The 21,980-nt window shown below is 58.1% G+C and overlaps 2 protein-coding genes and 2 non-coding genes across 4 annotated transcripts; 2 read left to right on the top strand and 2 right to left on the bottom strand.

Annotated features, from left to right (window-relative positions):
• The first annotated feature begins 349 nt into the window (after positions 1–349).
• Positions 350–503, top strand: LOC143790781 (5.8S ribosomal RNA). Its single transcript, XR_013219852.1, has one exon. It is a non-coding gene; the product is annotated as a 5.8S ribosomal RNA (ribosomal RNA).
• Positions 504–1,119: 616 nt separating this feature from the next.
• Positions 1,120–4,347, bottom strand: LOC143790772 (uncharacterized). The gene is made up of 5 exons (XM_077279174.1): positions 3,172–4,347; positions 2,887–3,088; positions 2,681–2,809; positions 2,450–2,583; positions 1,120–2,375 (listed from the first exon to the last, which is right to left on the bottom strand). The coding sequence occupies exons 1-5, from the start codon at positions 3,837–3,839 to the stop codon at positions 1,883–1,885; spliced, it is 1,626 nt and encodes a 541-aa protein (XP_077135289.1). The 5' UTR covers positions 3,840–4,347; the 3' UTR covers positions 1,120–1,882.
• Positions 4,348–16,612: 12,265 nt separating this feature from the next.
• On the top strand, positions 16,613–16,766 carry LOC143790779 (5.8S ribosomal RNA). Its single transcript, XR_013219851.1, has one exon. It is a non-coding gene; the product is annotated as a 5.8S ribosomal RNA (ribosomal RNA).
• Positions 16,767–17,382: 616 nt separating this feature from the next.
• Positions 17,383–20,610, bottom strand: LOC143790773 (uncharacterized). The gene is made up of 5 exons (XM_077279175.1): positions 19,435–20,610; positions 19,150–19,351; positions 18,944–19,072; positions 18,713–18,846; positions 17,383–18,638 (listed from the first exon to the last, which is right to left on the bottom strand). Exons 1-5 carry the CDS (start codon positions 20,100–20,102, stop codon positions 18,146–18,148), a joined length of 1,626 nt encoding a protein of 541 aa, XP_077135290.1. The 5' UTR covers positions 20,103–20,610; the 3' UTR covers positions 17,383–18,145.
• Between the last annotated feature and the right edge of the window lie 1,370 nt (positions 20,611–21,980).

Below are 21,980 nucleotides of genomic sequence, written 5' to 3'. Positions count from 1 at the left end.
CTCCGTCGCCCGAGAAAGACGCCCGGCCTCGCGCCGACGATTTTGCCCTGCCGCCACCTGCCGAGGAAAAACAGAAGCCCCCCGCACGCGAAAGGCCGTCCCGGGTACCATTCTCCCGTGCGCTCGCGCACCCCCCTCCCCGGGGTACGCGGGTCCGGGCGGTAGGTCGAGAAGCCTCGAGCCCTCCTTCGTTCTCCTCCCCGCCGGAGGGAGGGACGTGGGAGGCCGAGCGCCCGGGGCAACAGGGCCGAGATGGAAAACCCCTTTCGACGCACCCCAGTCTTTTGCGGCCGGCCGACACGAGAGTGAAAGAGGGGGCGCCTCCGAGCGTCCCAGACCCAGAAAGCGCGACTCTTAACGGTGGATCACTCGGCTCGCGCGTCGATGAAGAACGCAGCTAGCTGCGAGAATTAGTGTGAATTGCAGGACACATTGATCATCGACACTTCGAACGCACCTTGCGGCCCCGGGTTGCTCCCGGGGCTACGCCTGTCTGAGGGTCGATCGCCTCCGTGGCGCGGCTGGGGTCCCGTCGCAAGGGTGACATCGAGGGAGGCCCGAGGCTCCGCGCCCCGACGCCCTCCCCTCCTTTCTCCCCTTACGTCCCCCCAAGGCCAGACCCACCCGCCCTGGGCCCACCCGATGGGGTTCACCCTCCGTCACTCCCCCCCAGGAGCGTGCCGCGAGGCTGTCTGTGGAGACACAGGGCTGCCTCCGGCGACGAGAGGGCGAAGACCGAAGGTGGGCGCCGGACCTCCCCCTACCTACGGGCGGCGTGGACGGGCAGCGCGCGGCGCCCGGCGGCTCGTCCGCCGGCGCCCGGACTCGACTAAAGACCTCAGATCAGACGTGGCGACCCGCTGAATTTAAGCATATTACTAAGCGGAGGAAAAGAAACTAACCAGGATTCCCTCAGTAACGGCGAGTGAAGAGGGAAGAGCCCAGCGCCGAATCCCCGTCCGCCCGGCGGGCGTCGGGAAATGTGGCGTACGGGAGACCGGACCACCCCGACGTCGCTCGGGGGCCCGAGTCCTTCTAATAGTGGCCCCAGCCCGCGGACGGTGGTAGGCCGGTAGCGGCCCCCGGCGTGGCGGGACCCGGTCTCCCCGGAGTCGGGTTGTTTGTGAATGCAGCCCAAAGCGGGTGGTAAACTCCATCTAAGGCTAAATACCGGCGCGAGACCGATAGCGGACAAGTACCGTGAGGGAAAGTTGAAAAGAACTTTTAAGAGAGAGTTCAAGAGGGCGTGAAACCGCTGCAATCTATTGAAAGTCATCCCTCGAGACAAGCTTTTGTCATTTGCCTCCGATGCGTATCCCCCCCTCTAACGCTGCAGGGGGGAAGCGGGAACCCCTCCGGGGCACGGAGACCACGACCGGACGTACAGGGGTCTGATCAACCCCTGGACCGTACGGGCTGCTGGCTGCCGTGCCTGCTGCAGGCGAGAAGCGGGAACCCCTCTGGGGCACGGAGACCACGACCGGACGTACAGGGGTCTGATCAACCCCTGGACCGTACGGGCTGCTGGCTGCCGTGCCTGCTGCAGGCGAGAAGCGGGGAACCCCTTCGGGGCACGGGGACGGACGTACCAGGGGACTGATCAACCCCTGGACCGTACGGGCTGCCGTGCCTTCCTCAAATCGCTTGACCTGAACAAAAGGTCAATTTTTTGTGATGACCGTGGTGGAACATTGGAGGTGTACCGAGGACGCTTCCAGGAGCCTGGGGAAGCTTTTCTGGAAGAGTCCTTGACACTTAGAAAATTTGGGGCAATTTTCTAAGGGAAAAAAATCACAGGTCAGTGATTTTAGACCGAGTCAAAGAGGCAAAGATGAACGTAGATTTGAATATTTTTATTCATGACAGACCAAAATTGACAGATTCACATGGGCTTTGTTCTCCTGAATGGGATGAGCCGAATATTCTCGAGACTATACGACTCGGTAGACTCAGTAGACTCGGGTGACTCGGGAGCACTTTCCGTGAGGTCTACCGGCTCGTTATCCAATTCACTGGTCGATGCCATTACTGGGGACAGAATCTCGGCGTCATCACGATTTCCTGCATGCCCCTCAGACTCGTGTGACTCGGGTGCACTTTCCGTGAGGTCTACCAGCTCGTTATCCAATTCACTGGTCGATGCCATCACTGGTGACAGAATCTCAGCGTCATCACGATTTCCTGCGTTGAACACCAGCTCTTGGGCACGGCACATATCGGTCAGGGTCTTCTCCCGGTAAATTCGCTCGGCCACGTCGTTTGTATGTGCCAAGTACCGAGCAAACAATCGCTTTTCACAATCCGTGTATTGTGACAAAGTCCATGTCTCACATACCCGCCGTACGAGGTGGCTGGTGATGTTTGTGAGGTTGTAGCTGCGGAGAAAAGCATATCGTTAGTACCGGTTGCTACGTACGGCTGTGGGTCACTTGACTGGTGGCCGCCTTGCCTTGAATGGTATCGTCTGAGTCCCACAGACGGATTTTCTATGACCTTCCCGGTACACGTCACAAAAAAGTTTGTGATGATCTTTCGGCCAGCGGTAAAGACCGGCCTGACATGTTCCGCATATGCTTTGAACCACTGAAAAAGAAAAAAAAATGTTAATCTCAAGCCAGAGGGCACCCCTCCAAAAGGCGAGTGGGGTTGCCTGGGTTCCCTGGCTTTGAGAAAAGCTTACCGATTCCTCTTCCTCCGAAAGTACGAAAGTTGCTACCTGAGAGGTGGAACACTTGTGAGTCTTCACACCCACAATTGTCTTGCGCCTTCCGTGGTACATGTGATGGATCCTCTCATTCCACTCTGAAACCTACGATGTGAAAAAAGGTGGAAAAATATTGAACCGGTTCAGCAAATACCGCTGACCCACAGGGCGCGACGACTTACCGTCATGTTACGAACGACACCCGGTCTTTGGAGATGTTTTAGAATCAGAAGGGCTTGGAGGTACAGTACGACTTCCCGGCGATCTACTTCCGATCCGCCATCTGTCACAGCCTCGATGCTAGCTAGAAATGTTGGCCTTGCCTCCTCCAGTATCATCTGGCAGTCCTTGGGTGACTTTGATGGCTTCATCAATATATCGTACCTGTGGGGAAAAATGAAGCCAATTAACCAACATGCAAGGTTCGGTAACAATCCGCGGACGATTGGCTTTTTTGAACGGCGCACCTTTTACTGACAGACTCTCGGCAGGCTCCCTTGTACAATGTTTTCTGGAGGTCTGTTGTAAAATTCATGAACACTTCACAGGCCTTATAAAGCTGCGGATTCTCCAGTCTCAGTTTGGTGGCCCTCATCTGATAGATGGTAAATCTCCGTATGTGCTTCAACATTTTGAGGGAGGTCTGGCTCGATAGACGGAGTTTTCCAAGTTGCTCGAAAAAATTATTAACCTTGGATGGTTTTACGAGGTACTCGAGTGTTACAAATCTTGGGTTCACAAAAAATAGAAACCGTGCTACGTTTGATACCTCCTGTTGACAGTTTGGGACCCCACGGGTAACTGTCAGGTACGAGTGGAACCCCTTTAACATGGGGTGATTCAATGAGTGACGCTTGTACAATCCGGCGGCCTTGGTAGCCCTGCGGTTTTTGTCTTTCCATTCCCTTTTCTGAATACTTAAATCGCTGCCATCCACGACGCTCCCCGTGTGGTCAGGCTCAGGGCACGGTTCTCCCACCGGACTGTCTACCGTCCGTAAAAAGAAAGGCACGTCCATCTCATCCGAATCTCGCTCTGCCAGGGGCGGGGAGCACGGTTCTCCCACCGGACTGTCTACCGGCCGTAAAAGGAAAGGCACGTCCATCTCATCCGAATCTAGCTCTTCCAGGGGCATGGAGCCTGGGCGGTGCTCCGTATTGTCAGCTGGTACCTGAGCGGACCCTTCAGAGGTCAGTGGCGCGTTTTGTGACTCAAACCTCGGCTTGTTTGCTATTAAAAAGCCGCGACCTTCTAAGAAGGTAACAGTCTCTTCCAACGAATGGAGGGGCTTGAGCTCACTGAATTGGATCGTTGTCCCCTTGCTAGCGATACAGCGGAGTTGACACTTGGCCGAAGCGATGGCGGTTTTTATCTCCGACTCCCCGTGGGACCTCAGGCATACCCGTCTCAGATGTGTGGATATGTATTTGGTTGCCCTGTGACACACGGGGCATGTAAGCGGTGTCCGTGGATGCCTGCGGGGACACAAGCAATAAAACCGGTCACCTTGAGTACAACTCCGCTGCAAGGTACATTTATGTGTCTCTATGTGGCCGACGAATGTCTTCTACTCACCGCTCCATGGCGAAGGGTTTCCCGCAGTCAAACGGAGCGTCCCGTAATAGTTGATTAAAGCGCTGTGTTTCTCTGTGTCTTGAACGGTGGCAAACTGCTTTTCCTCCGCGTGTCACCCGCCCAGGTGAAAGACGCCAGCACAGGTGATTGGAATTGACCGGATGTGTTTTGCCGTACTCTGATATACGTCACCACGGGGGATGAGTCGGCCCCAAGGGTGGCACCTACACGGCTGCTAAAGATCCGTAGGGTTGCTGTTATATCCCTAACCGGATCCACCCGCCGTAATCACCTATACGGCACCACGGGGGATGACTCAGCCCCAGGGGTGGCACCTAACCGGATCCACCTGTCAGAATCACCTATACGGCATCACGGGGGATGACTCAGCCCCAGGGGTGGCACCTACACGGTTGTCGAGCAGCCATGGCTGTAACGATGAGGTACCAACTGGATCCATCGATCCTCATCACAGCACGGTGGCTCACTCGTTAGCGCTGCGGCCTTGCCGATCCGGCGTCACGGGTTCGAATCATGTGTTGTCATGCAGAGGAAAAAACCTCGGATGTAATGCAAGGACACTTCCATTAGCCTGGGAAGGTTATAAGGAGGATGCCTTGCCTCTTAGGAAAATTCTGAGGTCCCTGTTCTCTGGAGGTGAAGTCCCCTGCGGGACGTTGTCTGGGCGCGTGTCCGAAGTGAGAGAGGCAAATCTGGGTGACCCGAGGCCGGAGGGACCCCTCCCCACGGGGGTCCCTGCTCTCTGGAGGGGAAGTCCCCTGCGGGACGTTGTCTGGGCACGTGTCCGAAGTGAGAGAGGCCAATCTGGGCGACCCGAGGCCGGAGGGACCCCTCCCCACGGGGGTCCCTGTTCTCTGGAGGGGAAGTTGGCTGGACGCGTGTCCGAAGCGAGAGAGGCCAATCTGGGCGACCTGAGGCCGGAGGGACCCCTCCCCACGGGGGTCCCTGTTCTCTGGAGGGGACGTTGGCTGGACGCGTGTCCGAAGCGAGAGAGGTGAATCTGGGCGACCCAAGGCCGGAGGGACCCCTCCCCACGGGGGTCCCTGTTCTCCGGAGGGGATCACTGTCATAAGGGCAATATTCCTGAGTCCGAACCCAGGGTTGGGCTCTCGAATGGCGGACGCCTTTCTGTCTTTTTCCCCCCGGAGCGGGCTCGTTGTTTTCCTGTCGGAAGTCCCCTGCGGGACATTGGCTGGGCGCGTGTCCGAAGTGAGAGAGGCGAATCTGGGCGACCCGAGGCCGGAGGGACCCCTCCCCACGGGGGTCCCTGTTCTCCGGAGGGGATCACTGTCATAAGGGCAATATTCCTGAGTCCGAACCCAGGGTTGGGCTCTCGAATGGCGGACGCCTTTCTGTATTTGTCCCCCGGAGCGGGCTCGTTGTTTTCCTGTCGGAAGTCCCCTGCGGGACATTGGCTGGGCGCGTGTCCGAAGTGAGAGGGGCGAATCTGGGCGACCCGAGGCCGGAGGGACCCCTCCCCACGGGGGTCCCTGTTCTCCGGAGGGGATCACTGTCATAAGGGCAATATTCCTGAGTCCGAACCCAGGGTTGGGCTCTCGAGTGGCGGACGCCTTTCTGTCTTTGTCCCCCGGAGCGGGCTCGTTGTTTTCCTGTCGGAAGTCCCCTGCGGGACATTGGCTGGGCGCGTGTCCGAAGTGAGAGAGGCGAATCTGGGCGACCCGAGGCCGGAGGGACCCCTCCCCACGGGGGTCCCTGTTCTCCGGAGGGGATCACTGTCATAAGGGCAATATTCCTGAGTCCGAACCCAGGGTTGGGCTCTCGAGTGGCGGACGCCTTTCTGTCTTTGTCCCCCGGAGCGGGCTCGTTGTTTTCCTGTCGGAAGTCCCCTGCGGGACGTTGGCTGGGCGCGTGTCCGAAGTGAGAGAGGCGAATCTGGGCGAACCGAGGCCAGAGGGACCCCTCCCCACGGGGGTCCCTGTTCCCTGGAGGTGAAGTCCCCTGCAGGACATTGGCTGGGCGCGTGTCCGAAGTGAGAGAGGCGAATCTGTGCGACCCGAGGCCAGAGGGACCCCTCCCCACGGGGGTCCCTGTTCCCTGGAGGTGAAGTCCCCTGCGGGACATTGGCTGGGCGCGTGTCCGAAGTGAGAGAGGCGAATCTGGGCGACCCGAGGCCGGAGGGACCCCTCCCCACGGGGGTCCCTGTTCTCTGGAGGGGATCACTGTCATAAGGGCAATATTCCTGAGTCCGAACCCAGGGTTGGGCTCTCGAGTGGCGGACGCCTTTCTGTCTTTGTCCCCCGGAGCGGGCTCGTTGTTTTCCTGTCGGAAGTCCCCTGCGGGACGTTGGCTGGGCGCGTGTCCGAAGTGAGAGAGGTGAATCTGGGCGACCTGAGGCCAGAGGGACCCCTCCCCACGGGGGTCCCTGTTCCCTGGAGGTGAAGTCCCCTGCGGGACATTGGCTGGGCGCGTGTACGAAGTGAGAGAGGCGAATCTGGGCGACCCGAGGCCGGAGGGACCCCTCCCCACGGGGGTCCCTGTTCTCCGGAGGGGATCACTGTCATAAGGGCAATATTCCTGAGTCCGAACCCAGGGTTGGGCTCTCGAATGGCGGACGCCTTTCTGTATTTGTCCCCCGGAGCGGGCTCGTTGTTTTCCTGTCGGAAGTCCCCTGTGGGACGTTGGCTGGGCGCGTGTCCGAAGCGAGAGAGGCGAATCTGGGCGACCCGAGGCCGGAGGGACCCCTCCCCACGGGGGTCCCTGTTCTCCGGAGGGGATCACTGTCATAAGGGCAATATTCCTGAGTCCGAACCCAGGGTTGGGCTCTCGAATGGCGGACGCCTTTCTGTCTTTGTCCCCCCGGAGCGGGCTCGTTGTTTTCCTGTCGGAAGTCCCCTGCGGGACGTTGGCTGGGCGCGTGTCCGAAGCGAGAGAGGCGAATCTGGGCGACCCGAGGCCGGAGGGACCCCTCCCACGGGGGTCCCTGTTCTCCGGAGGGGATCACTGTCATAAGGGCAATATTCCGGAGTCCGAAACCAGGGGTGGGCTCTCGAATGGCGGACGCCTTTCTGTCTTTGTCCCCCCGGAGCGGGCTCGATGTCTCCCTGTCGGAAGTCCCCTGCGGAGGTTGGCTGTCTTTTCTTGCCTCGAGGCAGGGGGGGGGAATTATCGTCACCTGACCTAAACAAACAAGCACCCACTTTGGTTGGGACAGTGATGAACATGGTTGAGCTCTTTGGACGCGGCTGGGAGGCCGGCACCCCGCCCCAGCTCAGGCCCTGACGGAGTGTACACCGAGGGGGCTTAATAGTCGAAGGGGGCTTAATATTCGTCCAGTGGAAGCCGTCGGAGGGGGCTTAATATTCGGCCAGTGGAAGCCGGCGGAGGGGGCTTAATATTCGTCCAGTGGAAGCCGGCGGAGGGAGCTTAATATTCGGCCAGTGGAAGCCGGCGGAGGGGGCTTAATAGTCGGCCTGAGTACCCCTAAAAATCTCCAAAGTGAGGTCAAAGTGTGTGTTCCATGGGCGGAAATTTGAATCTTGAGCGAAAAACCATATTTTCATGCTTTAAAAATTTCGGACTTCCAGGCAGGGGGAAATCGCATGCGCTATACCGCGGATGCTCCCCTGATCCTGGGGAAGCTGTTCGGGGGTTGCCGCTAATACTTCCATACTTCCAGCGGGTTGCGCTGGCAGGCGCTATCCCGCGGAGTCTCCCCTGGGCCCGGGGAAGCTGTCCGGGAGTTGCCGCTAATACTTCCATGCTTCCAGCGGGTTGCGCTGGTAGGCGCTATCCCGCAGAGGCTCCCTGGGGCCCGGGGAAGCTGTTCTGGAAGATCCGTTGACACTTAGAAAAATTTTGAGAAATTTCCGTTTTTTGTGAAAAATGCCCCCTTTCCCTCACTTCCACCCCAGGGGGGCGTCAATATGTTGTAAAGCACCCCAAGGCAGTGACCTAAGTGGGGGTGAAGTTTGCGGGGCGCGGGCGGAAAGTTGAATTTTTGGATGAAAATGCATATTTTCATACTTTGAAAATTTCAGGCGTGTGTCAGACTTCCATGCAGGGGAAACCGCTGGAGGCGTACCGATGACGCTTCCAGGAGCCTGGGGAAGATTTTCTGGAAGAGTCCTTGATACTTTAAAAAAAAAATAACTTAGTGCGTTTTTTGAGAAAATCTCGATTTTGTGAAAAATGTCACATTTCCCCTACTTCCACCCCAGGGGGGCGTCAATATGTTGTAAAGCACCCCAAGGCAGTGACCTAAATGCGGGTGAAGTTTGCGGGGCGCGGGCGGAAAGTTGAATTTTTGGATGAAAATGCATATTTTCATACTTTGAAAATTTCAGGCGTGTGTCAGACTTCCATGCAGGGGAAACCGCTGGAGGCGTACCGATGACGCTTCCAGGAGCCTGGGGAAGATTTTCTGGAAGAGTCCTTGATACTTTAAAAAAAAAATAACTTAGTGCGTTTTTTGAGAAAATCTCGATTTTGTGAAAAATGTCACATTTCCCCTACTTCCACCCCAGGGGGGCGTCAATATGTTGTAAAGCACCCCAAGGCAGTGACCTAAGTGGGGGTGAAGTTTGCGGGGCGCGGGCGGAAAGTTGAATTTTTGGATGAAAATGCATATTTTCATACTTTGAAAATTTCAGGCGTGTGTCAGACTTCCATGCAGGGGAAACCGCTGGAGGCGTACCGATGACGCTTCCAGGAGCCTGGGGAAGATTTTCTGGAAGAGTCCTTGATACTTTAAAAACAAAATAACTTAGTGCGTTTTTTGAGAAAATCTCGATTTTGTGAAAAATGTCACATTTCCCCTACTTCCACCCCAGGGGGGCGTCAATATGTTGTAAAGCACCCCAAGGCAGTGACCTAAATGCGGGTGAAGTTTGCGGGGCGCGGGCGGAAAGTTGAATTTTTGGATGAAAATGCATATTTTCATACTTTGAAAATTTCAGGCGTGTGTCAGACTTCCATGCAGGGGAAACCGCTGGAGGCGTACCGATGACGCTTCCAGGAGCCTGGGGAAGATTTTCTGGAAGAGTCCTTGATACTTTAAAAAAAAAATAACTTAGTGCGTTTTTTGAGAAAATCTCGATTTTGTGAAAAATGTCACAATTCCCCTACTTCCACCCCAGGGGGGCGTCAATATGTTGTAAAGCACCCCAAGGCAGTGACCTAAGTGGGGGTGAAGTTTGCGGGGCGCGGGCGGAAAGTTGAATTTTTGGATGAAAATGCATATTTTCATACTTTGAAAATTTCAGGCGTGTGTCAGACTTCCATGCAGGGGAAACCGCTGGAGGCGTACCGATGACGCTTCCAGGAGCCTGGGGAAGATTTTCTGGAAGAGTCCTTGATACTTTAAAAAAAAAATAACTTAGTGCGTTTTTTGAGAAAATCTCGATTTTGTGAAAAATGTCACATTTCCCCTACTTCCACCCCAGGGGGGCGTCAATATGTTGTAAAGCACCCCAAGGCAGTGACCTAAATGCGGGTGAAGTTTGCGGGGCGCGGGCGGAAAGTTGAATTTTTGGATGAAAATGCATATTTTCATACTTTGAAAATTTCAGGCGTGTGTCAGACTTCCATGCAGGGGAAACCGCTGGAGGCGTACCGATGACGCTTCCAGGAGCCTGGGGAAGATTTTCTGGAAGAGTCCTTGATACTTTAAAAAAAAAATAACTTAGTGCGTTTTTTGAGAAAATCTCGATTTTGTGAAAAATGTCACATTTCCCCTACTTCCACCCCAGGGGGGCGTCAATATGTTGTAAAGCACCCCAAGGCAGTGACCTAAGTGGGGGTGAAGTTTGCGGGGCGCGGGCGGAAAGTTGAATTTTTGGATGAAAATGCATATTTTCATACTTTGAAAATTTCAGGCGTGTGTCAGACTTCCATGCAGGGGAAACCGCTGGAGGCGTACCGATGACGCTTCCAGGAGCCTGGGGAAGATTTTCTGGAAGAGTCCTTGATACTTTAAAAAAAAAATAACTTAGTGCGTTTTTTGAGAAAATCTCGATTTTGTGAAAAATGTCACATTTCCCCTACTTCCACCCCAGGGGGGCGTCAATATGTTGTAAAGCACCCCAAGGCAGTGACCTAAATGCGGGTGAAGTTTGCGGGGCGCGGGCGGAAAGTTGAATTTTTGGATGAAAATGCATATTTTCATACTTTGAAAATTTCAGGCGTGTGTCAGACTTCCATGCAGGGGAAACCGCTGGAGGCGTACCGATGACGCTTCCAGGAGCCTGGGGAAGATTTTCTGGAAGAGTCCTTGATACTTTAAAAAAAAAATAACTTAGTGCGTTTTTTGAGAAAATCTCGATTTTGTGAAAAATGTCACAATTCCCCTACTTCCACCCCAGGGGGGCGTCAATATGTTGTAAAGCACCCCAAGGCAGTGACCTAAGTGGGGGTGAAGTTTGCGGGGCGCGGGCGGAAAGTTGAATTTTTGGATGAAAATGCATATTTTCATACTTTGAAAATTTCAGGCGTGTGTCAGACTTCCATGCAGGGGAAACCGCTGGAGGCGTACCGATGACGCTTCCAGGAGCCTGGGGAAGATTTTCTGGAAGAGTCCTTGATACTTTAAAAAAAAAATAACTTAGTGCGTTTTTTGAGAAAATCTCGATTTTGTGAAAAATGTCACATTTCCCCTACTTCCACCCCAGGGGGGCGTCAATATGTTGTAAAGCACCCCAAGGCAGTGACCTAAATGCGGGTGAAGTTTGCGGGGCGCGGGCGGAAAGTTGAATTTTTGGATGAAAATGCATATTTTCATACTTTGAAAATTTCAGGCGTGTGTCAGACTTCCATGCAGGGGAAACCGCTGGAGGCGTACCGATGACGCTTCCAGGAGCCTGGGGAAGATTTTCTGGAAGAGTCCTTGATACTTTAAAAAAAAAATAACTTAGTGCGTTTTTTGAGAAAATCTCGATTTTGTGAAAAATGTCACATTTCCCCTACTTCCACCCCAGGGGGGCGTCAATATGTTGTAAAGCACCCCAAGGCAGTGACCTAAGTGGGGGTGAAGTTTGCGGGGCGCGGGCGGAAAGTTGAATTTTTGGATGAAAATGCATATTTTCATACTTTGAAAATTTCAGGCGTGTGTCAGACTTCCATGCAGGGGAAACCGCTGGAGGCGTACCGATGACGCTTCCAGGAGCCTGGGGAAGATTTTCTGGAAGAGTCCTTGATACTTTAAAAAAAAAATAACTTAGTGCGTTTTTTGAGAAAATCTCGATTTTGTGAAAAATGTCACATTTCCCCTACTTCCACCCCAGGGGGGCGTCAATATGTTGTAAAGCACCCCAAGGCAGTGACCTAAGTGGGGGTGAAGTTTGCAGGGCGCGGGCGGAAAGTTGAATTTTTGAGAAAATCCACATTTGAGAACAAACAGAGAGCTCAAAACTTTGAAAAACGTCAGACCGCTGTCAGACTTCCAGGCGGGGGAAAGCTCTGAGGTTGTACCGAGGACACTTCCATGGCCCCCGGATTGATTTTCAAGAAAGAGTCCTTGGGACTTTGAAATTTTCCGGCGAGCTGTTTTTGGCTTCCGGGAGCCGTAGAACTTTGGGAAATCGATTCCGCTCACCGGTTCAGGGTGTTTCGAGCTAGTCCAGGTCCCAGCCACGCCGCCTGGCCTCCAAATTTCGCAAATTCGAAAAAAAAAAAAATAGAACCGGAATGAGGAAATTTCTGGCCGCCGGATCCGCCGCACGGCTCCAGGAGGTCGGACACTTTTTGACTTTGTTCCCTTAAAGTGGGGGTCGGTGTCTCACCATGCAAATACCCAGTTTTGCACACCAGCTGCAGGATATAGGAGAGAGAGGTACCTCTCGGCCCCGACCAAAATCCGTTGTTTTCGTGGTTCCTCGACTCGGGTAGGCGGTTTGGCGAGTACCCCCCTTTTGCATGGAAGTTCGCACTCGCGCCGAGACCAGGCTTCCGCGGCTCCAGGGGGACTTTTGCCGGTTGTCCGTCCCGAGTCCGAGACGCGTTTCCTGGGTCGCCCGAGCCCGAACGGACCCTCCCCACGTGGGTTCCTGTCCTCTGAGGGCGACGGTCGTCAGAAGGGGGGCAGATCCAGAGTCCTCGTCCGCAGGAGGGCTCTGGGAGGGCGGATCGCTCCTTCTGACTTTGTCCCCTCGGAGCGGGCTCGGCGTTTCTCTGTGTCGGATGTCTCCCGCTTCCGCGCCAACGGGGAGACCTATGAGAGAATCGCACCGCGACCCGGCTTCCGTCTCGAGGGCGCCCGGAGCGCGCCGGACACTCGCTTCCAGGACTCCAGGGGCACGTTTCTTCCCCGTCTCCCCCGAGGGGAAGAACGGAGGCAGGGGTTCCACCCGAGCCCCTGCCCTTTCTTCCGATCGATCTGGCTCAGCGCTCCCGGGTGGGGAGGTGGTGCCGCTCGCTCGGCCCGGGCTTTGGAGCCCGCGTCGGTTTACGGCGGGCGGTCTCCTTCCTCTGTTACCCCCCCCGGGTTTCAGGCACTCGTCCTTGGGCGCGCACGCCGGCGGTCGCCCTCCCGTCTACGGACGGAGGCGGCCGAGCTGTGGGGAGTTTGACCCGAACCGTGGTACGGCAGCGGTCCGACGACCCGCACGGGCGAACGGAGGGGCGCCCACCCACCTCGGCGTGGGGGCCCGCCGTCCGAATCGCTCCCCGCGCGGGGCAGCACAACGATCTTCTCCGAGGGCGGCCCTTTGACTTCCAGATGCGCAGCTCGTCCGCGGAGGCCCGCGCCGCACCCCAGCGTCCGAAGGGCGGCCTCCGCGGTGGGCATCGGCGAGAGCGGCGGCGGTGGGTGGCGCTTCCACGCCACCGCCGAGCTCCGCGTTTTCCAGTCTTTTCCCGAGCCCCTACGATAGTGGGGGGATGACAGACGTGCGGGGAGGCGGGCGAGTGGGTTCTCACCGTGCGGTGTGCCCCGCGGCCGAACGCCGTCGCCTTCCCCTCGTCCGCCGTCCTCCGAGGCGGCTCGGCAGGGAGCGCGAGAGCGAGAGGGAGAGCGAGAGAGAGAGACCAAGCGGACGCCCCGGAGCGAGAAGGGAGGATGGAGAAGGAAAGACGAATCGAAGGGGGGGCACGAGTTTGGCGAAGGGAGTACCCGGCGTATTGCCGCACCGGACTTCGTCTGTTCTCAACAGTCGAGACACGGCTTCGGGGGGAGACGCCGCTCGGTCGGTCACCTTTGAGGTTACGGGCAAGAGCCCGGGACAAGGGACTACGCCGGAGGGCGACGCCGACACGGCCAGGCCGACCATGCCCCGCGCTTGACCTCCGGGTCGCTGGGGCTTGTGCTGGAGCCGCGGCGGACCCCGACGGCCAGCCCCCCTCTCCCACTCCTCGCGCCCGTCCGCCGGTGGGTCGAGGACCCCCCGCGGTGGAGGCAGGTCTAAGCCAGACGGCGGCGCCGCACAGGCCCCCCACGCCCTGGCCCCTCTCCCCAGCAGCGACTCAGTGCGTCGCCCCGGGAGCGGTGGGTCACGAGGCAGGGCGGCCGTGGCGTCCTCCGGAGGCCAGTCACCTCGACCTTCCCGCGCAAGGGGTGGTCTTTCGCGACAGATGCCCTCCGTTCGGGAGGCCGGGTCTAAGCCAGACGGCGGCGCCGCGCAGGCCCCCCACGCCCTGGCCCCTCTCCCCAGCAGCGACTCTGTGTGTCGCCCCGGGAGCGGTGGGTCACGAGGCGGGGCGGCTGTGGCGTCCTCCGCGGGCCAGTCACCTCGCCCTCTCCGTGCAAGGTGGGTATTTTCCAGACGCCCTCCGCATCGGTGGCTTTGCGCGCCGTACAGCGTGCACGATCTCCTGGCGGCACTGCACTCGCCGTTCAGGCTCCTTTTTCCTGTGGGTTACGCCCCCGTGATGCCGCCTACCGGCACGGACGACGACGACAAGATGCGCAGCTTGTCCGCGGAGGCCCGCGCCGCACCCCAGCGTCCGAAGGGCAGCCTCCGCGGTGGGCATCGGCGAGAGCGGCGGCAGTGGGTGGCGCTTCCACGCCACCGCTGAGCTCCGCGTTTTCCAGTCTTTTCCCGAGCCCCTACGATAGTGGGGGGATGACAGACGTGCGGGGAGGCGGGCGAGTGGGTTCTCACCGTGCGGTGTGCCCCGCGGCCGAACGCCGTCGCCTTCCCCTCGTCCGCCGTCCTCCGAGGCGGCTCGGCAGGGAGCGCGAGAGCGAGAGAGAGACCAAGCGGACGCCCCGGAGCGAGAATGGAGGATGGAGAAGGAAAGACGAATCGAAGGGGGGGGCACGAGTTTGGCGAAGGGAGTACCCGGCGTATTGCCGCACCGGACTTCGTCTGTTCTCAACAGTCGAGACACGGCTTCGGGGGGAGACGCCGCTTGGTCGGTCACCTTTGAGGTTACGGGCAAGAGCCCGGGACAAGGGACTACGCTGGAGGGCGACGCCGACACGGCCAGGCCGACCATGCCCCGCGCTTGACCTCCGGGTCGCTGGGGCTTGTGCTGGAGCCGCGGCGGACCCCGACGGCCAGCCCCCCTCTCCCACTCCTCGCGCCCGTCCGCCGGTGGGTCGAGGACCCCCCGCGGTGGAGGCAGGTCTAAGCCAGACGGTGGCGCCGCACAGGCCCCCCACGCCCTGGCCCCTCTCCCCAGCAGCGACTCTGTGCGTCGCCCCGGGAGCGGTGGGTCACGAGGCAGGGCGGCCGTGGCGTCCTCCGGAGGCCAGTCACCTCGACCTTCCCGCGCAAGGGGTGGTCTTTCGCGACAGATGCCCTCCGTTCGGGAGGCCGGGTCTAAGCCAGACGGCGGCGCCGCGCAGGCCCCCCCACGCCCTGGCCCCTCTCCCCAGCAGCGACTCTGTGTGTCGCCCCGGGAGCGGTGGGTCACGAGGCGGGGCGGCCGTGGCGTCCTCCGCGGGCCAGTCACCTCGCCCTCTCCGTGCAAGGTGGGTATTTTCCAGACGCCCTCCGCATCGGTGGCTTTGCGCGCCGTACAGCGTGCACGATCTCCTGGCGGCACTGCACTCGCCGTTCAGGCTCCTTTTTCCCGTGGGTTACGCCCCCGTGATGCCGCCTACCGGCACGGACGACGACGACGATGAGGATTTCCCTTCCTCCGGGCGCCCTTCCCGCTGCGGGGCTTCCTCCGGCCTCTCTTCCTCGCTCTCCCCCTCCGGGTCCGCTCCCTCGCCTCAACGCGGTCCAGTCGTGTTGGGGAGCTACCTGGTTGATCCTGCCAGTAGCATATGCTTGTCTCAAAGATTAAGCCATGCACGTGTAAGTGGTTCTCCTTCCGCTTTGCCAGGGCGCTCTGCAGGGCGGGGGTGTCGAGGGCACGCGAGGACAGCGGGCGGGCGACGTCGGGAGGGTGCGGGGAGCCCCTCTCGCTCCGTCGCCCAGGAAAAAGACGCCCGGCCTCGCGCCGATGATTGTTGCCCTGACGCTGCCTGCCGAGGAAAAACAGGAAGCCCCCCGTGCACGCGAAAGGCCGTCCCGGGTACCATTCTCCTGTGCGCTCACGTACCCCTCCCCGGGGTATGTGGGTCTGGGTGGTAGGTCGAGAAGCCTCGAGCCCTCCTTCGTTCTCCTCCCTGCTGGAGGGAGGGGCGGGGAGGCCGAGCGCCCGGGGCAACAGGGCCGAGATTTGAAAACAACCCATTCTTTTGCGGCCGGCCGAACTGAGAGTGAAAAGGGGGTGCCTCCGAGCGTCCCCACAACCACAAAGTGCGACACTTAATAGTGGATCACTCTGTTCGTTGACTATCTAGAGGTTTGACTATCTAGAGGAAGCAAAAGTCGCACCAATGTTTCCCTAGATGAACCTGCGGAAGGATCATTAATGGGCGAGTGAAAAATACCGATGAGGCGAGGATCAGGAAGCTGAGGCCAGCCATCCGCCAAATCCCCGCAGGGTACCGAACGTGATGGGGGCGGTGGTGGGTCTCCTTCCGCTTCGCCAGGGCGCTCCGCAGGGCGGGGGCGTCGAGGGCACGCGAGGACAGCGGGCGGGCGACGTCGGGAGGGCGCGGGGAGCCCCTCTCGCTCCGTCGCCCGAGAAAGACGCCCGGCCTCGCGCCGACGATTTTGCCCTGCCGCCACCTGCCGAGGAAAAACAGAAGCCCCCCGCACGCGAAAGGCCGTCCCGGGTACCATTCTCCCGTGCGCTCGCGCACCCCCCTCCCCGGGGTACGCGGGTCCGGGCGGTAGGTCGAGAAGCCTCGAGCCCTCCTTCGTTCTCCTCCCCGCCGGAGGGAGGGACGTGGGAGGCCGAGCGCCCGGGGCAACAGGGCCGAGATGGAAAACCCCTTTCGACGCACCCCAGTCTTTTGCGGCCGGCCGACACGAGAGTGAAAGAGGGGGCGCCTCCGAGCGTCCCAGACCCAGAAAGCGCGACTCTTAACGGTGGATCACTCGGCTCGCGCGTCGATGAAGAACGCAGCTAGCTGCGAGAATTAGTGTGAATTGCAGGACACATTGATCATCGACACTTCGAACGCACCTTGCGGCCCCGGGTTGCTCCCGGGGCTACGCCTGTCTGAGGGTCGATCGCCTCCGTGGCGCGGCTGGGGTCCCGTCGCAAGGGTGACATCGAGGGAGGCCCGAGGCTCCGCGCCCCGACGCCCTCCCCTCCTTTCTCCCCTTACGTCCCCCCAAGGCCAGACCCACCCGCCCTGGGCCCACCCGATGGGGTTCACCCTCCGTCACTCCCCCCCAGGAGCGTGCCGCGAGGCTGTCTGTGGAGACACAGGGCTGCCTCCGGCGACGAGAGGGCGAAGACCGAAGGTGGGCGCCGGACCTCCCCCTACCTACGGGCGGCGTGGACGGGCAGCGCGCGGCGCCCGGCGGCTCGTCCGCCGGCGCCCGGACTCGACTAAAGACCTCAGATCAGACGTGGCGACCCGCTGAATTTAAGCATATTACTAAGCGGAGGAAAAGAAACTAACCAGGATTCCCTCAGTAACGGCGAGTGAAGAGGGAAGAGCCCAGCGCCGAATCCCCGTCCGCCCGGCGGGCGTCGGGAAATGTGGCGTACGGGAGACCGGACCACCCCGACGTCGCTCGGGGGCCCGAGTCCTTCTAATAGTGGCCCCAGCCCGCGGACGGTGGTAGGCCGGTAGCGGCCCCCGGCGTGGCGGGACCCGGTCTCCCCGGAGTCGGGTTGTTTGTGAATGCAGCCCAAAGCGGGTGGTAAACTCCATCTAAGGCTAAATACCGGCGCGAGACCGATAGCGGACAAGTACCGTGAGGGAAAGTTGAAAAGAACTTTTAAGAGAGAGTTCAAGAGGGCGTGAAACCGCTGCAATCTATTGAAAGTCATCCCTCGAGACAAGCTTTTGTCATTTGCCTCCGATGCGTATCCCCCCCTCTAACGCTGCAGGGGGGAAGCGGGAACCCCTCCGGGGCACGGAGACCACGACCGGACGTACAGGGGTCTGATCAACCCCTGGACCGTACGGGCTGCTGGCTGCCGTGCCTGCTGCAGGCGAGAAGCGGGAACCCCTCTGGGGCACGGAGACCACGACCGGACGTACAGGGGTCTGATCAACCCCTGGACCGTACGGGCTGCTGGCTGCCGTGCCTGCTGCAGGCGAGAAGCGGGGAACCCCTTCGGGGCACGGGGACGGACGTACCAGGGGACTGATCAACCCCTGGACCGTACGGGCTGCCGTGCCTTCCTCAAATCGCTTGACCTGAACAAAAGGTCAATTTTTTGTGATGACCGTGGTGGAACATTGGAGGTGTACCGAGGACGCTTCCAGGAGCCTGGGGAAGCTTTTCTGGAAGAGTCCTTGACACTTAGAAAATTTGGGGCAATTTTCTAAGGGAAAAAAATCACAGGTCAGTGATTTTAGACCGAGTCAAAGAGGCAAAGATGAACGTAGATTTGAATATTTTTATTCATGACAGACCAAAATTGACAGATTCACATGGGCTTTGTTCTCCTGAATGGGATGAGCCGAATATTCTCGAGACTATACGACTCGGTAGACTCAGTAGACTCGGGTGACTCGGGAGCACTTTCCGTGAGGTCTACCGGCTCGTTATCCAATTCACTGGTCGATGCCATTACTGGGGACAGAATCTCGGCGTCATCACGATTTCCTGCATGCCCCTCAGACTCGTGTGACTCGGGTGCACTTTCCGTGAGGTCTACCAGCTCGTTATCCAATTCACTGGTCGATGCCATCACTGGTGACAGAATCTCAGCGTCATCACGATTTCCTGCGTTGAACACCAGCTCTTGGGCACGGCACATATCGGTCAGGGTCTTCTCCCGGTAAATTCGCTCGGCCACGTCGTTTGTATGTGCCAAGTACCGAGCAAACAATCGCTTTTCACAATCCGTGTATTGTGACAAAGTCCATGTCTCACATACCCGCCGTACGAGGTGGCTGGTGATGTTTGTGAGGTTGTAGCTGCGGAGAAAAGCATATCGTTAGTACCGGTTGCTACGTACGGCTGTGGGTCACTTGACTGGTGGCCGCCTTGCCTTGAATGGTATCGTCTGAGTCCCACAGACGGATTTTCTATGACCTTCCCGGTACACGTCACAAAAAAGTTTGTGATGATCTTTCGGCCAGCGGTAAAGACCGGCCTGACATGTTCCGCATATGCTTTGAACCACTGAAAAAGAAAAAAAAATGTTAATCTCAAGCCAGAGGGCACCCCTCCAAAAGGCGAGTGGGGTTGCCTGGGTTCCCTGGCTTTGAGAAAAGCTTACCGATTCCTCTTCCTCCGAAAGTACGAAAGTTGCTACCTGAGAGGTGGAACACTTGTGAGTCTTCACACCCACAATTGTCTTGCGCCTTCCGTGGTACATGTGATGGATCCTCTCATTCCACTCTGAAACCTACGATGTGAAAAAAGGTGGAAAAATATTGAACCGGTTCAGCAAATACCGCTGACCCACAGGGCGCGACGACTTACCGTCATGTTACGAACGACACCCGGTCTTTGGAGATGTTTTAGAATCAGAAGGGCTTGGAGGTACAGTACGACTTCCCGGCGATCTACTTCCGATCCGCCATCTGTCACAGCCTCGATGCTAGCTAGAAATGTTGGCCTTGCCTCCTCCAGTATCATCTGGCAGTCCTTGGGTGACTTTGATGGCTTCATCAATATATCGTACCTGTGGGGAAAAATGAAGCCAATTAACCAACATGCAAGGTTCGGTAACAATCCGCGGACGATTGGCTTTTTTGAACGGCGCACCTTTTACTGACAGACTCTCGGCAGGCTCCCTTGTACAATGTTTTCTGGAGGTCTGTTGTAAAATTCATGAACACTTCACAGGCCTTATAAAGCTGCGGATTCTCCAGTCTCAGTTTGGTGGCCCTCATCTGATAGATGGTAAATCTCCGTATGTGCTTCAACATTTTGAGGGAGGTCTGGCTCGATAGACGGAGTTTTCCAAGTTGCTCGAAAAAATTATTAACCTTGGATGGTTTTACGAGGTACTCGAGTGTTACAAATCTTGGGTTCACAAAAAATAGAAACCGTGCTACGTTTGATACCTCCTGTTGACAGTTTGGGACCCCACGGGTAACTGTCAGGTACGAGTGGAACCCCTTTAACATGGGGTGATTCAATGAGTGACGCTTGTACAATCCGGCGGCCTTGGTAGCCCTGCGGTTTTTGTCTTTCCATTCCCTTTTCTGAATACTTAAATCGCTGCCATCCACGACGCTCCCCGTGTGGTCAGGCTCAGGGCACGGTTCTCCCACCGGACTGTCTACCGTCCGTAAAAAGAAAGGCACGTCCATCTCATCCGAATCTCGCTCTGCCAGGGGCGGGGAGCACGGTTCTCCCACCGGACTGTCTACCGGCCGTAAAAGGAAAGGCACGTCCATCTCATCCGAATCTAGCTCTTCCAGGGGCATGGAGCCTGGGCGGTGCTCCGTATTGTCAGCTGGTACCTGAGCGGACCCTTCAGAGGTCAGTGGCGCGTTTTGTGACTCAAACCTCGGCTTGTTTGCTATTAAAAAGCCGCGACCTTCTAAGAAGGTAACAGTCTCTTCCAACGAATGGAGGGGCTTGAGCTCACTGAATTGGATCGTTGTCCCCTTGCTAGCGATACAGCGGAGTTGACACTTGGCCGAAGCGATGGCGGTTTTTATCTCCGACTCCCCGTGGGACCTCAGGCATACCCGTCTCAGATGTGTGGATATGTATTTGGTTGCCCTGTGACACACGGGGCATGTAAGCGGTGTCCGTGGATGCCTGCGGGGACACAAGCAATAAAACCGGTCACCTTGAGTACAACTCCGCTGCAAGGTACATTTATGTGTCTCTATGTGGCCGACGAATGTCTTCTACTCACCGCTCCATGGCGAAGGGTTTCCCGCAGTCAAACGGAGCGTCCCGTAATAGTTGATTAAAGCGCTGTGTTTCTCTGTGTCTTGAACGGTGGCAAACTGCTTTTCCTCCGCGTGTCACCCGCCCAGGTGAAAGACGCCAGCACAGGTGATTGGAATTGACCGGATGTGTTTTGCCGTACTCTGATATACGTCACCACGGGGGATGAGTCGGCCCCAAGGGTGGCACCTACACGGCTGCTAAAGATCCGTAGGGTTGCTGTTATATCCCTAACCGGATCCACCCGCCGTAATCACCTATACGGCACCACGGGGGATGACTCAGCCCCAGGGGTGGCACCTAACCGGATCCACCTGTCAGAATCACCTATACGGCATCACGGGGGATGACTCAGCCCCAGGGGTGGCACCTACACGGTTGTCGAGCAGCCATGGCTGTAACGATGAGGTACCAACTGGATCCATCGATCCTCATCACAGCACGGTGGCTCACTCGTTAGCGCTGCGGCCTTGCCGATCCGGCGTCACGGGTTCGAATCATGTGTTGTCATGCAGAGGAAAAAACCTCGGATGTAATGCAAGGACACTTCCATTAGCCTGGGAAGGTTATAAGGAGGATGCCTTGCCTCTTAGGAAAATTCTGAGGTCCCTGTTCTCTGGAGGTGAAGTCCCCTGCGGGACGTTGTCTGGGCGCGTGTCCGAAGTGAGAGAGGCAAATCTGGGTGACCCGAGGCCGGAGGGACCCCTCCCCACGGGGGTCCCTGCTCTCTGGAGGGGAAGTCCCCTGCGGGACGTTGTCTGGGCACGTGTCCGAAGTGAGAGAGGCCAATCTGGGCGACCCGAGGCCGGAGGGACCCCTCCCCACGGGGGTCCCTGTTCTCTGGAGGGGAAGTTGGCTGGACGCGTGTCCGAAGCGAGAGAGGCCAATCTGGGCGACCTGAGGCCGGAGGGACCCCTCCCCACGGGGGTCCCTGTTCTCTGGAGGGGACGTTGGCTGGACGCGTGTCCGAAGCGAGAGAGGTGAATCTGGGCGACCCAAGGCCGGAGGGACCCCTCCCCACGGGGGTCCCTGTTCTCCGGAGGGGATCACTGTCATAAGGGCAATATTCCTGAGTCCGAACCCAGGGTTGGGCTCTCGAATGGCGGACGCCTTTCTGTCTTTTTCCCCCCGGAGCGGGCTCGTTGTTTTCCTGTCGGAAGTCCCCTGCGGGACATTGGCTGGGCGCGTGTCCGAAGTGAGAGAGGCGAATCTGGGCGACCCGAGGCCGGAGGGACCCCTCCCCACGGGGGTCCCTGTTCTCCGGAGGGGATCACTGTCATAAGGGCAATATTCCTGAGTCCGAACCCAGGGTTGGGCTCTCGAATGGCGGACGCCTTTCTGTATTTGTCCCCCGGAGCGGGCTCGTTGTTTTCCTGTCGGAAGTCCCCTGCGGGACATTGGCT

This window comes from Ranitomeya variabilis, unplaced genomic scaffold (assembly GCF_051348905.1).
Source record: "Ranitomeya variabilis isolate aRanVar5 unplaced genomic scaffold, aRanVar5.hap1 Scaffold_551, whole genome shotgun sequence".
In the NCBI taxonomy this organism is placed as follows: Eukaryota; Metazoa; Chordata; class Amphibia; order Anura; family Dendrobatidae; genus Ranitomeya; species Ranitomeya variabilis.
Note: the sequence above shows the minus strand (reverse complement) of the source record. Positions and strands in the feature narration are given on the sequence as shown.

Bases quoted from the DNA above. Each gene is read 5' to 3' on its own strand.
- LOC143790772 (XM_077279174.1), bottom strand. From the start codon at position 3,839: ATGCCCCTGGAAGAGCTAGATTCGGATGAGATGGACGTGCCTTTCCTT. The intron at 2,810-2,886 runs GTAAGTCGTCGC...TTCACATCGTAG, and splicing joins GTGTCGTTCGTAACATGACG to GTTTCAGAGTGGAATGAGAG. The intron at 2,376-2,449 runs GCAAGGCGGCCA...TTTTCTCCGCAG, and splicing joins CTCAGACGATACCATTCAAG to CTACAACCTCACAAACATCA.
- LOC143790773 (XM_077279175.1), bottom strand. From the start codon at position 20,102: ATGCCCCTGGAAGAGCTAGATTCGGATGAGATGGACGTGCCTTTCCTT. The intron at 19,352-19,434 runs GTGCGCCGTTCA...TTTTCCCCACAG, and splicing joins CGAGAGTCTGTCAGTAAAAG to GTACGATATATTGATGAAGC. The intron at 18,847-18,943 runs GTAAGCTTTTCT...TTTCTTTTTCAG, and splicing joins TTTCGGAGGAAGAGGAATCG to TGGTTCAAAGCATATGCGGA.